The sequence below is a fragment of the Lampetra fluviatilis genome, chromosome 34 (genome assembly GCF_964198595.1).
Source record: "Lampetra fluviatilis chromosome 34, kcLamFluv1.1, whole genome shotgun sequence".
NCBI lineage: Eukaryota > Metazoa > Chordata > Hyperoartia > Petromyzontiformes > Petromyzontidae > Lampetra > Lampetra fluviatilis.
In genome coordinates this window covers 10,907,040-10,922,832 of record NC_136308.1, presented here as the reverse complement: position 1 = coordinate 10,922,832, position 15,793 = coordinate 10,907,040, and the positions used below count along the sequence as shown (strand labels likewise).

Below are 15,793 nucleotides of genomic sequence, written 5' to 3'. Positions count from 1 at the left end.
CTATGAGTGTATGCACCGCATGTTAAACTTCTTTCGCACCGTACGTAGCCAACCGCGTTAATCGGAGGCGCCGCAGAAGGACACCACAGCCACACCGACATCACGGGTCTCAGGAGGCCATGAAGAAGGCCTGGCAGAAATGGGGCCACAAGAGAGCCCTGGTGCGTGGCCGCCTCGGGGTGCAGCTGCCGGAGGCTTCCAACCTCGTGCGCGTCTTCCTCAGCTCCACCTTCTCGGGTCAGTGAGGGGGGACGCTCGGCTTCATCGGTAGCTCAGGCTCCGTCCGTTCGTCTTGCCGGGAGGGCTGATCTCGCTCTCATACCGAGGGACGTATTCGGTTTAAATGCGGGGTCTACAGACATCGTTATTTCAGTCCAACAGTCAGTCAGTCCAAGAGCTCAGTCAGCCAGTCAACCGATCCGTCAATCAGTGAGAAGCTCAGTCTGCCAGTCCGTCAGTTAGGAGCTCACTCAGCCAGTCAGCCAGTCCGTCAGTCAGGAGTTCAGTCAGCCAGTCAGTGAGGAGCTCAGTCAGTAAGTCAACTGGTCCGTCAGTCAGAATCTTAGTCAGCCAGTCAACTGGCCAGTCAGTCAATCCGGAGATCAGTCACCTAATCAGCCGATGCGTTAGTCAGTCAGGAGTTCAGTCAGCCAGTCAGCCGGTCCTTCAGTCAGTCCGGAGGACCATTTTACCAGGCAGTGAATCGGCTAGTTAGGAGGGAAATTAATTCGCCAACCAGTTCATCAGTCAGGGGATCAGTTAAAGCAAGCAGTTTATCAGTAAATTCGAAAACTCTATGGATCGTAGAACCGGTTCCATCGGTTTGACAATTGGCGATTTAAGGAGCCCGTCATTCCAATCAATCAGTAAATTGGCCACTCGATAAGACGATAATGTAAGGCGAGGAACTTAACCTATCTCCAAACGAGTCGCGGGGTGAAGTGGGCAGAACGTAGCTGCAGCCACCCAAACAACCGCAGCATGACTCAGGGGTCACAGGCACACGGAGGGCTCACGGGCGAGACTTCCATCCAGCAGCGGATGGAGAATGTGCGGGTGATGCCGTCGCTGGCAGCAGCCGTGCATTTGTGAGCTCGAGTCCCGGGGTCTCTGTGACCCCCCATGGTTACGGGGTCTCTGTGACCCCCTTGGTGGTGGTCTCTGTGACCCCCCTGGTGGTGGTGGGGGTCTCTGTGACCCTGGTGGTGGTGGAGGTCTCTGTGACCCTAGTGGTGGCGTGGCCACGGTGACCCCCGCAGACATGCAGACGGAGAGAGACACGCTCCTGGACAAGGCCTACCCCGAGCTGCAGGCCTTCTGCCAAGAGCGGGGCCTCACCTTCGAGGTGAGCACACCTCTCTCACCAACCCACTCACCTTTCTACTCGCCCACTAACCACATCGCGCCGCCGATTAGCACGGTTGGCTACGTACGGTGTGAATGAAGATCAACACAAAGATGCGCCGTACGTGTTGCCTCAGCAGACCCTTGGGGAAAATTATGTTAGCGAGGAGCACCTATGACGGCAGGCACGGCACACGAGTGGCCAGCACCACGCCCGACCGCCTTTGTTTTCTTCGTGGCGATGTTTATGCATCGCACCAGCTACTCATCTGAGGCTGACCAGGTTCAGGTCATCGTCACTGGTGTTGGCCTTGAGCAGGAATCGAACTCGGGGCGCCGGGTTCCTAGCGCGGCGCGCTGACCGCTACACCGCCGCTTCCCACTAACCAACCAAGACACCAACTCACCCGCCAACTCACTTGTTTACTCCCCTGCTCGCTCGCCCACTGATTCACCTGTCCACTCACCCGCCTACCAATCAATCCTCTCACCAGCATGCCACCCACGCATCCGCCTACCCACTCACCCTCTTACTCACCCGCTCACCCACCCACCTACCCACTCACCCTCTTACTCCCCCATTCACCCACCCACGCATCCCACCTACCCACTCACCCTCTTACTCACCCGCTCACCCACCCACTTACCCACTCACCCTCTTACACACCCATTCACCCACCTACCTACCCACTCACCCTCTTACTCACCCACTCACCCACCCACCTACCCACTCACTCACCCTCTTACTCACCCATTCACCCACTCACCCGTCTGCTCACCCCTTCACCCGTGGTGGTGGTGGCGCAGGTGGTAGACATGCGCTGGGGAGTGCGTGACACGGTGGCGGTGGACCACATGACCACGGAGCTTTGTCTGCGGGAGATCGAGAGCTGCCAGAAGACGTCTGTGGGCCCCACCTTCGTGGTGAGTGAGTCGGGGGGAACAGATTCACGCGTTTGGCTTTCGCAGGCCGATATTAGCCGTAAGCAGAAGATTGGAGAATCGCCGAATCGAGCGGACGAAGCCGAGGTCTTCGCGAGCGTTACCGAAGCAGGAGGATTTCTCCACAACTCCGGCTGTCCGCTCTGATGGTGCTTCGTTGTAATTATTGGCGAAACGTCGTAAATGTTGTGCGTTTTACTCTCCAATACACCGGTGTGCTGTACTAGTAACGAATTGGCGCGTTCTGTTTACGTGACAACCCTTACTAATTAATTAGCTGTGTCGGGTGGTGGCGGGTTTAACGACACATTTATATTTATGCGATCTAACCCAAAAACAACTATATTACGGGGGAACAGAGTTGGAAGCGGTGACGATTCAACAACGACGACTTACAGCCCTTGGTCAATACATGCCGGTATGAAGGCCTCCCCACGCTGTTCAAATCACGAGGGTTGTCTGACCATACTTCACCACGCCGGTCAGTGCCTGTCGATGAAGGAGGGAACCCGGGACCGGTTCAGAATCAGAATTATTTCAGATTACTTTCCGAATTTGTATTCATACTGGAGTGAGTAATCCGATGAGCTATGAAGCTCCGTTTTTTCGCCAATGTGAGCCGTGGCCGGGAATTGAACTCGTGTGGCCTGAGTTCACAGCGCCTTGTGCCAATCGCTGCGTTGCTTCCCCCCCCCTATCCTCCCGATCTCCTCTCTCCCCCTCTCCCTCTCTCCTGGTAAGATAAATCGTATTTTTTTATTAGTATGTTTTTTTTTATTATTTGCTTACATTTCCTATACGCTGCATTCCTATCGTGTTTTCGTATTGTTGTTGTGACGTTCTGACCCCGTGCCTCGACTGGACATCTGTGAAAAAGAGCTTGATAGCTCATCGGATTCCTCCAGGATCAATACATATCCTAATTCTCTCCCCCTCCCCTCCCACTCTCTCTCCTCTGTTTATCTCACTGCCCCCTCCCCCCCACCTATCCCACCACTCCCCGCTCTCTTGTACCTCTCCCCTCCATCTCTCCTCTCCCTTCCCCCTCCCCTCCCGCCCTCCCTTTCCTCTCCACTCCCCCCGCTCTCTCTCCACTGCCCCCCCTGACCTCTCCCAGCACTCCCCGCTCTCCTCTCCCACTCCCCGTCTCTCCCCCCCCCCCGTCTCATCCCGGCTCGCTCGCAGGCCCTGCTGGGGAACCGCTACGGCTACCGACCGCTCCCGCGCACCATCCCCGAGGCGGAGATGGAGGCGCTGCGCGGCTGCGCGACCCACGAGGAGACGGAGCAGCTGGACGCGTGGTTCTGGCGGGACGCCAACGCGGAGCCGCCGCTTTTCCTGCTGCAGCCAATCACCGCCCTGCTGCCGCACTTCGACGACCAGGCCAGCCGATGCTCTCGCTAGCTCGCTCGCTCTCTCTCTCTCTGATCTGCACGTTTAAAACAAACAGACAAACATTATAGCTAGAAAAATAATAGATCACGACGTTTCGATCGCAACACAAGCAAGCGTCATCAGGTGGGACAACCACAGCAGTTTTTTTCTTGCTGTGGTTGTCCCACCTGATGACGATTGCTTGTGTTGCGATCGAAACGTCGTGATCTATTATTTTTCTACCTACGTGACTTTACCGAAAAAACCAAATAGTATTGATTCATACAGTCACGAAAGCTTCAAATCAAGATTATAGTTAGACATTTAATCGTTTATCGTAGGAGTCGTTTTTTAGGAGGGTCTTGCTGCTGTTGCTGCCGCTACAATGCGTTTTTATTTGACGATGTTTTCAGCCAATTCATAACGAGTACTGTGGACAGCGACTCCTCTACTTACGAACGAGTTAGGATCCATAGGTCTGTTAGTAAGTCGATTTGTTCGTTGGTCGTTAACTTTACTCCTGTCGACTCCCAACATGTTGTACGGCGTGTACACCAAATAAGTTGTGGATTCTCCTGTAGATGCCACCGGTTCACAACGCTTCATCACGTCCACGTTAGTTTCCATCGTAAGAGTGCATCACTTCTTCCGACCACCCTCAACACTTTCCCCACTCTGACGCGTCTGAGACAGTGCAGAGGTTGACGATGTTCGTGAAAAGCAGAGAGAACGTCGTCGTGAGCCGGCAACACAGCAAGATACATTACCCAGCATTCCCAGAAATTCAGGGAATGCTGGGTAATGTTACCCAGCAAGCACCGCCGTCTATTGCGCGGTGGTTGAACTTACGACTCACGGCCCGAACAGGCAACTCGACATACGGACCAGGTTCGTTCGTGTCTCTGAAAGTTCGTAAGTCGAATGTTCGTAAGTAGAGGAGTCCCTGTACCAGGTGGGAGGAAAGCGGAGCAACAAAACCCGCGCCTTGGGCGAGTTGGCAACGCTCCATCCCCGTACAGATGGAAACAGATCACTATTCGCCCCCTTGACGTAACCGCCTTCTCCTGGCGAGCCAGGGTATGGCAACCTCCTCGTCGCCCACGGGAAGCGAGTTTCACTAAACCACCATCGGTGTGTGGTGATCCACCGACCCTCGCTGCTGCTCCCAGCACAGAACTGGACGATCACAGGCAGCAGCAGCAACCGCAGCAGCAGCAGCAGCAGCTGCAGCAGCTGTGGTAGCCACCGCTGCACTCCCATCCTTCCCCCACACCATCCCCTATAGAGGGGAGTAGACATAGCGTGTCAACCCATGCGGTTTACCCGTATTATTGTACAGGGGATGTGAGTTTTGAGGTCCGTACGGCGTACAGCCGTTTTAATACGGGCAAAAACATAGTCTATTTGTGTGTGTTTCTCCCTTGTGATGGGACTTTGTGGGATGGATGTTGGGATTTATAAGGCTACGGGGTGACCAACAAGGTCTGAATTGGTCTGTAATAAGGTAGGGCACTGATAAGGGGTTGGCAGGTATGGGTAGATGGAGGCTATTGAGGGCAGGAGAGCACGTGTGCGTCACTGCGTGGATCAGAGAGAGGGCTGGGCCCTCACGAAGACTCGTGGAGACGAGTTTTTGGCTCTTGAGACCAGGAGTCTGAGACGGATGCTGGGAACTTCGTGGCAAGTTTCGGAGAAGCAATGGCAGAAGGCCGCTAGCGAGCACGGCAGGCGCGTGTTGTTGCTGTGGTTATGAGCGGTTAGCGCTGGGTGTGACGAGCGCGGGGTGGTGGAGGGGATGGAGTGGGGGGGAAAATTGCTTGTGGCAGACATCGGAAGCGGTCTCCACGAGCCCGGGCCACCCAGGGGAAGAGAAGACCTCAGATCTGACGGCGAGAGACGGTCAGGAGCAGACCTTGGAGGTCCCAGGGCGTCGACTGGGCAGCAGCTTCGGGATTTGGCGGAGGGGAGCGAGCGTTGGCGACGTGTGGTGGTAGTGGCGGTGGTGGCGGTGCTGGTGGTGGCGGTGGTGGTGGTGGCGGTGTCGGTGGCGTTAGCGGTTAGCGCGCTGCGAACCCAGTGACCCGAGTTCGATTCCCGCTCGCTGCCAAGGCCAGTGACTATTATTGAAACCGGTCCTGGACTTTCCCTAGGTCAACTCAGCCTCAAATGAATACCTGATCCGGTGTGTAAAAAAACATAGCCACTGGGGAGACAAAGGCGGTCGAGCGTGGTGATGGTCACCCACCCCCTCGTGTGCCCTGTCGGCCTTCATAGGTGCTCACTAATGGCACTTTCCCAAACAGTCTGTTAAGGTTTTGATCTAAAGCTTTCGTGACTACAGGGATTCATATTCTTGGTTTTTTCGGTAAAGTCACGTAGAAGGGAAATAATAAAATAAAAAAACAATGACTGTAACACAAGCAATCATCATCAGGTGTGAAATCCACAGCAAGAAAATTGTATTTATTTTTCAAATTTTCTCATTTTCTTTCTGTGGCTTTCGCACCTGATGATGATTGCTTGTGTTGCAGTCGAAATGTCGTGAGAATTTTTATTGTTTTATATTTCTATTATTTTATCATTTCCCTTCTACGTCACTTTACCGAAAGAATCAAGAATATATAGTCTGTTAAGGCTTCACGGGGGATCTTTGTCTCAGGTGGCGGCGGCGTCAGTGGCATCAGCGGCTTTGGCAGTGACGACGCCTTCATCTCTGCGCCCCGACAGGACCCCTCGCGGGCCGAGTTGCAGGCGCGGGACGCGGCGCTCTGGAGAGACGCGGAGTCCCGCCTCTCGGACATCCTGAGACGCAGCGCGGGCGCCGCCATGCGCAAGGGACTCCTCTCCGCAGAGAGATACCACGCATACCTCTGCTCAGGTGAGGTCTCGCCTGAGTGCGTCCCAGCCGTGCCTCTTACCGGTGTGTGCTTCCCGTGTCTCTCTCGCCCGTCTCACTCGTGTGTGTGTGTGACCTATCTCACACAGATAAGCCTCACCTGTGCCTCTTACGGTGTGCTTCCCGTGTCTCTGCCACATGTCTCACCCGTGTGTGTGTGACCTATCTCACACAGCTAATCCTCACCTGTGTTTCTGCTGTGTCCTCACCACGTCGTATACTTTATTTAACCAGATGGATTAAGCCCGATGAGACACGTGAACAGCACTCCCTCTGTTGCACGGGTCAACCTGGATTTCTCTCACTTGCGTGTTTGTGCCACCTGCGTGCGCTTTGCATGTCTCTCTCATCTGTCTCACCTGTGACCCTTATCGGTGTCTCTCGCACAAACGTGTCTTGTTTATCTCCTGCGTCTCATCTGTATTTCTGTCACCTGCGTCACTCACCAATGTCTCACCTCTGAGCCCTTGCCAATCTCTCTCATTCCTCACCCGTATCTCCCCTGCGTCACTCACCTGCGCACCCCGCCCCCCCCACCCTCACCCCCCCCCCCGCACACGCCGCAGTCACCGAGGCGGAGATAGAGATGGGCGTGCTGAGCCCCCCCCCGCCGGCACAGAGTGCGGGGGGCGCTCCCAACCCCCCCACCCGCCCCCACCGTGCGGCCGAGTGTTGCTCCGTGTTCGTGCGCGAGGCCCGCGGGGTGGCCGCGTGCGTGCCCGCGAGCGAGCGCGCACGCGTCTTCGTGGACGCCGAGCGCGGCCCCGACGGCGCCTTCCGCGTCGACGCCGAGGCGCAGGCGCTGCTGCGCTCGCTCAAGCGCCGACTGCGAGCGCACGGCGGCGGCGGCATCCGGGGCCCCCCGGCGGGATCCGAGAACGCCCCCCGCGCCCGCCTCGTGGTGTACCAGGTGGAGTGGAGCGAGGGCATGGTCGACTCGGCCGTCGAGTCGCACCGCCGCTACCTGGACAGCGTTTGCCGCACGTTCACCGCGGTGAGTTATGGCCACGGCGCCTCGTGCCACGCAGGGACGGCTGCCGCCGGGGGAGGGTTGCTCCTTTCAAAGGCGTCGACGCGAGATCCGGGCGTGCGGGAGCGCAGCTCCGTCCGTGGGGCAGAGCGACGGCGATACCACGACAGCGCTACGTGTCACGGGCGGCCAATATTGTTATTATTGTTCTTCTTCTTCTCGTGTTGGATGCCTCGCAAAGTCTCGAGGCTCTTGTTTTTTTAATGACGGTTCCTGCCAAATTTTCGTAGTCTGGGGGATTGGTGTAAAGTCGTTTTAAAAACTCGGCCAAATTTTGGACGATGATGCCGTGCCCCCCGATTATGCACAACCCTGCCAAGCCACGCCCATGCCCCCACCAATTGCCATGACATTGCTCCCTGGACAGGAGCTCCCTTCTTCACTCTGCTGTCTGGAAACGGAACTCTGCCTCCCCTGATGAACACATTGCCGGCGACATCACCGATTTCGGTCTTCAGGCCTTTAAATGGCGAGCTCACACATTGGGACATTTCCTAACTTCACCGCACGCCTTGTAGGGACTGAGTCTCTGAGCTGCAGTGAGCCAATGATTATGTTGATCAGATGTGCTCATGTCTGATACGGCGATTGCTCACAATGGCACCAAATGAAGTAAAATAAACACAACGACCTCCTCGTCTCCGAGCGACGCCCCCGGGATTGACCGCCCGCCGTGAGCGGAGCAGACGTGCAGTGCATTGTGGGTTGTTCGGGGTGGCAGGATGGCAACACTCGTCAGAGGCGCAGCGATCTCTTCCTTCGGGGGTGGGGGGGGCTATGGCAAGATCCGACTGTGGGTGTCCACTCCTTTCTCGCGACTCGCTTTTACTGAAATAGCTACGGATGGTTTTTAACCCCGGGTAACAATACTAATGTGTAGGGCTATAACTACGCATATGTTATTATAGTTACACCGTGTATTGGATGTAGAGTAATACAGTCGCGCAATGACAGTTATTAATAGTAAAATATATACTTTAAGGTAACAAATACTTACAATTAAGTTTTCGTGCGTCTTGCTTCCATACCGCCCCCATCGGTCTCGGGTTTCCTCAAAGGTGGTGTGGATCGTGCTGCTGCTCTATTGATGCGATAGCCAGATCCGTTAATTGGGCTTGGTCCATGGTAGACCGCAGATTATTTGTAATTAATAAAATATAAAGTTGAATATTTTTTCTTAACATTATTAAACTGGTTTATTTGTTGATTCGGGGGCCCCCTTGTTGCCGACTGAGCCCCCTTATGCGTCGCATAATGCTGCCCCCCCCCCCCCCCATAGTTGCGCCTGCCGCACAGCAATAAGCACCTGGGTTTGATTCCCGTCTCGGGCGTCGTACTGCGTGGGATTCCTCCCAACTCCTTCCTTAGCCAAAGAAACCAAAGATACCCCGTATAGCCTTAACAGACTGTTGGGACAAGTGCTGTTAGCGAGCACCTATGAAGGTCGGCACGGCACACGAGGGGGTGGGTGGCCAGCACCACGCCCGTTCGCCTTTGGTGATGTTTATACATCACAGCAGGTACTGCTGTGATGTATAAACAGGTTGAGTAGAACTAGGGGAGGCCCATTACCGGTTCAGATAATCGTCACCGGTATTGGCCGTGAGCAGGAATTGAACTCGGGTCGTTGGGTTCGTTGCGCAGGGCGCGAACTGTTACGCCACCTCTCCCATAAACAAAGATCCCCTATATAGCACGAACAGACTGTTGGGGCAAGTGCTGTGAGCGAGCGCACAGACACACACACGCAGTGTCACCGGTATTGACCAAACAATTTTAGTGCTGAACAATTACCTGAAAATCACTCAATTGGGATCGCACGCACACCGCAACAGCAGCAGCAGCAACGGCAACATCAGCCCCCTTTTGCGGAAAATTGTCAGGAACCCTCCTGAGAAGGCGTCTTAAGACTCAGCGAGGCTCACGTGGCACAACAAACAACACGCGCACCGGCGATGTGAACCGGGGGCGAACCCGCTACCTGAAAACGGGGGGGGGGGGGGGGGGCGACGCCGCTGGGAACACCGTGGGGGCCCCTGCGGTAGGGTGCCACCTGCCCCCCCCCTATCGCCGCACCCCTCGCAATCACCAGACCCCCCCGCCCACCCCACTCCAGGAGCTGAAGCGGCAGATCACGCGGTGCGTGGAGGCGGCGCGGCGGGCGCAGGCGCCGGACGACCGCCTGCTGCAGGAGCTGGGACACCATGCGGCGCAGTGCGAGCGCAAGTCCCGGGGCCTGTGCGGCCGCGCGGCGCTGATGGCCACGCTGTGGTCACGTCTGCACGGGCGGCGGCGCGGAGACGGAGGTATCCGAGGCGTCCGTCGCCCCCCCCTCCCCCCACTGCGAAGTCGCGGCGTCGCCGAATCTGCCGGGTATACCGCACGAGGGGTGGCTACATCCTGATTTGAAGCTTTGGTGACTGCAGGAATCCATACGCTTTGGTTCTTTCGGTAAAGTCACGGAGGTTGAAAATAATAGAACACGACGTTTCGATCGCAACACAAGCAATCGTCATCAGGTGGGACAACCACAACAAGAGGCTGTGGGGGCCGTTGGCCCCCGGGGTCTCCCCCGCCTGCATCCCCTATTCCGGTTGCGTTACCGCACCGCCCTAATACCCGCTAGGGTTTCGCCGGCATTCGAACGCGACGCCCCCTACTCATACAGCCTCGCGCAGCGCTCCCACGCTGCGAGGATACTTATACAAAGTACCGCGCACTCCAAACGCAGCCCCTCCCCTCGGGCTGCTCTGCGCAGTGCTCCCACGTGGCGAGCCACTGTATACACAGCACCACACGTGTTCACACTTCTCAGCGAGATCATACGAGGCCACGATCAGCTATTAATGATTTATTCTCGGCTACCTGGGAATTGATGTTAAATCAGTATGAATCGACGAGGCTGGCCTACCCTGATACCCCTGGGCCTATTCCCTATTTATCTGCTTACGATACTCTTTCACCTTCTTACTCACGGTTCGAAGTATTCGGCGTCCCGTGGGTTTTCCTCGCTGCTCGTCTCGACACGTCGCACGGACGTCCGGAGGGCAGAGCTGGGAGCCGTCTTGACCGCTGGCTTCTTGGAGTGAGATCGCGTTCATCTCTCTCCCTCTTGCTTTTATACCCAAAACTACAAATAAATTCCCACTCGCCCGCCTTTCTAGCCAATAGGGTCGTCGCGTTCCCAGCTTTATTCTTGAATAATCCTAACAATGGGCGCATACACGCTTGAGCCCCTTTTGTCATGCCAATTATGCCGCGGCATCCATCACAAAGGCTTGCCGTGGGAAGTTATGCACGGAGCTTCCTCGTGCCTCCGCCCCTCTGATTATTCGTAATTCCAGCTTTACCCTTTAATTTCCCTAATAATGGCGCCTACGCGCTCGAGCCCCTTTTGTCCTGCCAATTATGCCGTCTCGCTCCTCCCCTGCCTGTCTCGTCGATACGTGTGTGGGTGTGGGGGGTGCGTTTCAACCGCAGTGGCCGAGTGGCCCCTCGCCACGACCATGCAATCTTAATGCCGGTCACAGCGCCGCGAAGTAGCATCGGGGGAGGTCGTCCAATTCCCTGGTCGCCGGAAACCGTCAAAGTTATCCCGATAAGGGCTTCTCAGATTAAAACCGGTCGGCCAGGTGACTTCCCCTCGGAGCTCTATGGGGGGGGGGGTGGGGAAATGCGTGCGGGTGTGTTTATGTGAGGTGAGGTGGGGGGACGCGGGGGTCGGCTCCGTCACTTGGTGGTGGCGAGGTCGGGGATGGGGCGCCCGCCGAGCGGCTTCGTGGCGGCGGCATCACAAGGCCTCGGCAGTAGGGGGGGAGAGAGAAGTGGGGTGGGGGGGAAGGAGGCGGGGCAGACAGTGGACCCCGCAGCAGCGCCCGGGTCACTGGAGTAAAGTGGACCACCGCGGCAGCACTGGAGAGGTCAGCTGCTGGGGGGGGGGGGAGAGAGAAGTGGGGGGGGGGAGAGAAGTGGGGGGGGGAGAGAAGTGGGGGGGGGGGGGGGGGAGAGAAGTGGGGGGGGGGGGAGAGAAGTGGGGGGGGGGGGGTTAGCCCCCTCGCCGCAGTGGCTGGGAGACGTTGGCTACCGTCGCCTGCTATGCATGGGGGCCGTGGGTTCGATCCCGACTCCTGGCGGCGCCCGGTGTTAATTTGGAGTCTGCGTGTCTCTACTTCACGTGGTCACGCGGATTGTTGTCCGGGTCCTCCGGTTTTTCCCTCCACATTTAGGAGCAGCATGCAGTTTAGAGTATTAGGCTGCTGTACATTTGCACGTGATAAGCCACTTCGCCTTTACCTGGTGAAATAAAAACAAGTTTTGGTTTTAGTTTGCTCAGAATCAGAAGATTAAAAAAATCCGGTGACTCTTTAAAAACGAATCCCCCCCCCCTTCTTCAGAATCTAGATTTAGACCGGAAGAATCCGATGATCTTCGAAGCTCTTGATGATCACAGATGACCGGTGCACCTCCAGTGGCGGCATCACGTGACCGCCTAGCACCTGCAACCCGCCGGACGGTTGCGTTGATCCCCCCGCCCCCCCACCCCCCCGTTAGGACATCCCCCGGTGGTGGTGTTCGGACCGTCGGGCACCGGCAAGACGTCGGTGCTGGCCGAGTTGGTGCGCCAGGCGCCCGAGCAGCTGGGCGAGGAGGCGGTAGTGGCGGCGCGCCTGCTGGGGACGTCGCCGCTCAGCTCGGACATCCACGCGGTGCTGCGGGGCCTCTGCCTGCAGCTGTGCCTCGCCTACGAGCGCGAGCGGCCGCCCGCCCACGTGCTCAACGTCTACGCGGACACCGTGCGGTGAGCGCCCGCCAGCGCCGGCCGCACCCGTCGCCTGCGTCTGGGGGCTCCCTCGGGGATTCTGTGGGGGGAGTGTGTGCGGGTCTCCGTGCGGGTCTCTGTGTGAGTCTACGGGGTCTCTGTGTGAGTCTACGAGTCTCTGTGTGAGTCTACAGAGTCTCTGTGTGAGTCTATGGGTCTCTGTACGAGTCTACGGGGTCTCTGTGTGAGTCTACGGGTCTCTGTGTGAGTCTACGGGGTCTCTGTGTGAGTCTACGGGGTCTCTGTGTGAGTCTATGGGTCTCTGTGTGAGTCTACGGGTCTCTGTGTCAGAGGCGTAGCTAGGATATTTTGCGCCCGGGGACGAGCTATAAAATTGGCGCCCCCTGCCCCCCCCGTTTAATCACATTTTCCTATTACATGGAATAAGGAATAACAATTTAAATTTTAATGAAACATTGTATTTAAAGAAGCAAATTTATAGAAATTATATTACATGCCTCACTCAGCCACTGTCGTAGACTGGTTGACATAGTCTACAAAATATTAATTTTTCTTGATTTCACTGTCGCAAACTGGTCAATCAGGTAATCAAAATCTGTTTTTTTCCAATGTTTCTCTTTCAACGCTAAGAAGAGCAAGATCGCTGAGACGATCTTGTCCCATTGAAGCACGCAAATACGACAAAATAAGTTTCAATTTGCTGAACGACCGCTCACAGCTCGCAATTAAAACTGCTATTGTTAATCAAATTTGCAGTGAAATTCGAAAATTCGGAAATGTCGTCTCCATAATACACAATAAAACCAAGAAGATCCAAAGTAGTTTCTGGTAGAACTTAATTCCGGTTACTGAGCAGCATTTTGCAATCTCCAATTTCTGTGAAAAGTTCGTGGCCATTTATGTCGGTGTCATAGAAATTTCCAAAATCTGTGCAATTTCGGCGAATTGCATCGACATCTGTGTCGGATAGAAGAGTTTTGACGTCCAGCAGAAATCCAAATTTTGTGTTCAGGTCTTTTAGTCGTAAAAACCGTGTTGACATCTCCTGTTGAAGTCGATAAAATACGCTCTTCATAACGCGCAAAATTTCTTCTTCTGCTGAAAGTCCTGCATCTCTTGCCAGTTCTCCTGGAATCTTCCGACGTCGCCTAATTCTTCTGTCCACATCGATCCCCCAGGCTGTGCATCTTGTTTTGGCGTTTTCTACAGAAACTTGGCTCAAATCATCACGAAGCTTGACAAATTCATGCTCCAAAGATTCAAGATCAGTTGCTGCTTTCTTGAAATTCATAGTAGGATCCTGTAAGCGCTTTTGAACACGATACATTTTTCCAAGAATGACATTCCAGAAATGTAATAAAACTATGAAGTTAAAATTTAATACGCATGCCTGTAACTGTTCTGCATCAAATTTCGATTTAAAGCTTTCGTGACTGCAGGGATTCATCTTGGGTTTTTCGGTAAAGTCACGTAGAACGGAAGTAATAAAATAATACAAATAAAACATAATAAAATAATTCTCACGACGTTTCGGCTACAACGCAAGCAGCCGTCTTCAGGTAAAGAATGAGACACTGCCAAGCTAGGAGCTTATATATGAGCTGAGTTGGAGGTGGAAGAAGAGCGCCTTAACAAAAGAATGTGCATATTAAGAGGAATTTAGCATATTCATGGTAAATGCGTAGGAGGTGGGCGGGGGAGTTTCAAAGTCATATTATGCCCATGCATTATGCAGGATCAGCAGCACCAAAGGGAGGGGGCAGGGGGTAGCATTAACAAAGGGAGGGAATGTTAATAGTATGTAGAAGCAATGAAACATGATATATATAAGCTCCTAGCTTGGCAGTGTCTCATTCTTCATCTGAAGACGGCTGCTTGCGTTGCAGCCGAAACGTCGTGAAAATTATTTTATTATGTTTTATTTTTATTATTTTATTACTTCCCTTCTACGTGACTTTACCGAAAAACCCAAGATGTTCTGCATCACTTCTGGTTTCAGGCGTCATAGTTACGTCCTCCGATAATTTGTCTAGCAGCCCTACTAGTTCATCCAGTCCTTCATAGATAGCTTTAACAGCTTCTGATCGTGCACTCCAGCGTGTTTCAGACTCCCGCTTTACTGTGATGGGCACAGCTTTTTTTAACTCTTCCAAACGAATTGTTGAACGAGAGAAAAACAAATATATACTTTCAACTGTTCCAAAAAATGTGACAAGTGGATCCTGTTTAGCTGAGTGTACTCCTGCTAAGTTTAAGATGTGGTTGTCACAGTTGACAAACAATGCTCTGTGATTTTTGTCACATATTCGTTGTTGAAGGCCGGATATATGCCCAGTCATCACAGCAGCATTGTCATAACATTGTGCCCGACAGTCGGCTAGAGGTATGTTGTCAGATTTCAGTCTCTCGACGATGACTCTTTCTAGGCTTGCTGCATCTTTTGCATGTATCTCGATATAACCTAAAAATGTTTTGATAGTTACTTTTTTAGTTTGAAAATCCACATCCACAAATCTTATGACCTGAGAAAGCTGTTCCCGATGTCCTAGATCAGGAGTTGAGTCAAGTAAGATACCGTAGTACTTGTTTTTCCTGATATCACTCAACAATTGGTTCTTTACAGTCGACGCAAGTATGTGGATAAATTCATTCTGGATTTCCGGTGACAAATAAGAAACTGATCCCGGATTTTCTCCTGCGTGCTGTACGTGTTTTGCTAACAATCGGTTATACCTAGCAACGAGTTTGATCAGCGCGAGAAAGTTTTCCAACATTTTTATCCTCATCCGCATTCAAATTTTCCTCATGGCCACGTAGTGCCAAATTTTGTGAAACCAGAAACTTAATACAGGTGAGTATTCTTTGCAATATATCTCGCCAACGTTGTTTTTCCAAATGAATCTGAGCTTGAACCACTGCGTCAATTTCAGTACCATCAATTATCTTTCGTTCGGCTTCCTTCCATGTAGTAAAAGCTGTGCGGTGGCTAGGATTGTTTTCACGAGAATTTAGTTTTTCTGACTTTCTCCACTTGTTGAAACCGTTTGTTAACTCAAACGAAGCGCGTGAGTTTGAACTCGATGATGTAAATAATAGACAACAGAAACAATAAGCAGCTTTATTGATTGGTGAATATAATAGCCACAAACGATTCACTTCCTCTCCATTCGCTAGTCGGCGTCTATACCATGCTGATGTAATTGAACGTTCCCTGGATACTGATGATAGATTGTCTCTGTGCTGAAAAGGCAAGGATCCGAGAGTAATCATTTCATTGCGACGAGGCTGTGATATTTTCGATAGCTTTGTCGTTTTATCAAATTCTAAGTAGCCAACATCGTGAAACCTTAGTACAGCAGGAACAGCATCATAATGAGTATTTTCAGCTTCTCTATCAGAAGATTCTTCTATCTCATCTTCCCCGTTA

General features: G+C 53.5%; 1 protein-coding gene across 1 annotated transcript in view; it reads left to right on the top strand.

Annotated features, from left to right (window-relative positions):
* Window positions 1–1,259: 1,259 nt before the first annotated feature.
* Window positions 1,260–15,793, top strand: part of NWD1 (NACHT and WD repeat domain containing 1) — a 40,308-nt gene continuing 25,774 nt past the window's right edge. The window contains exons 1-7 of the mRNA XM_078872554.1: window positions 1,260–1,345; window positions 2,152–2,268; window positions 3,472–3,669; window positions 6,388–6,538; window positions 7,123–7,550; window positions 9,703–9,892; window positions 12,138–12,384. Of these exons, the coding sequence (XP_078728680.1) occupies window positions 1,262–1,345; window positions 2,152–2,268; window positions 3,472–3,669; window positions 6,388–6,538; window positions 7,123–7,550; window positions 9,703–9,892; window positions 12,138–12,384 (1,415 nt within the window). The 5' untranslated portion in view covers window positions 1,260–1,261. The remainder of the gene's footprint in view (window positions 1,346–2,151; window positions 2,269–3,471; window positions 3,670–6,387; window positions 6,539–7,122; window positions 7,551–9,702; window positions 9,893–12,137; window positions 12,385–15,793) is intronic.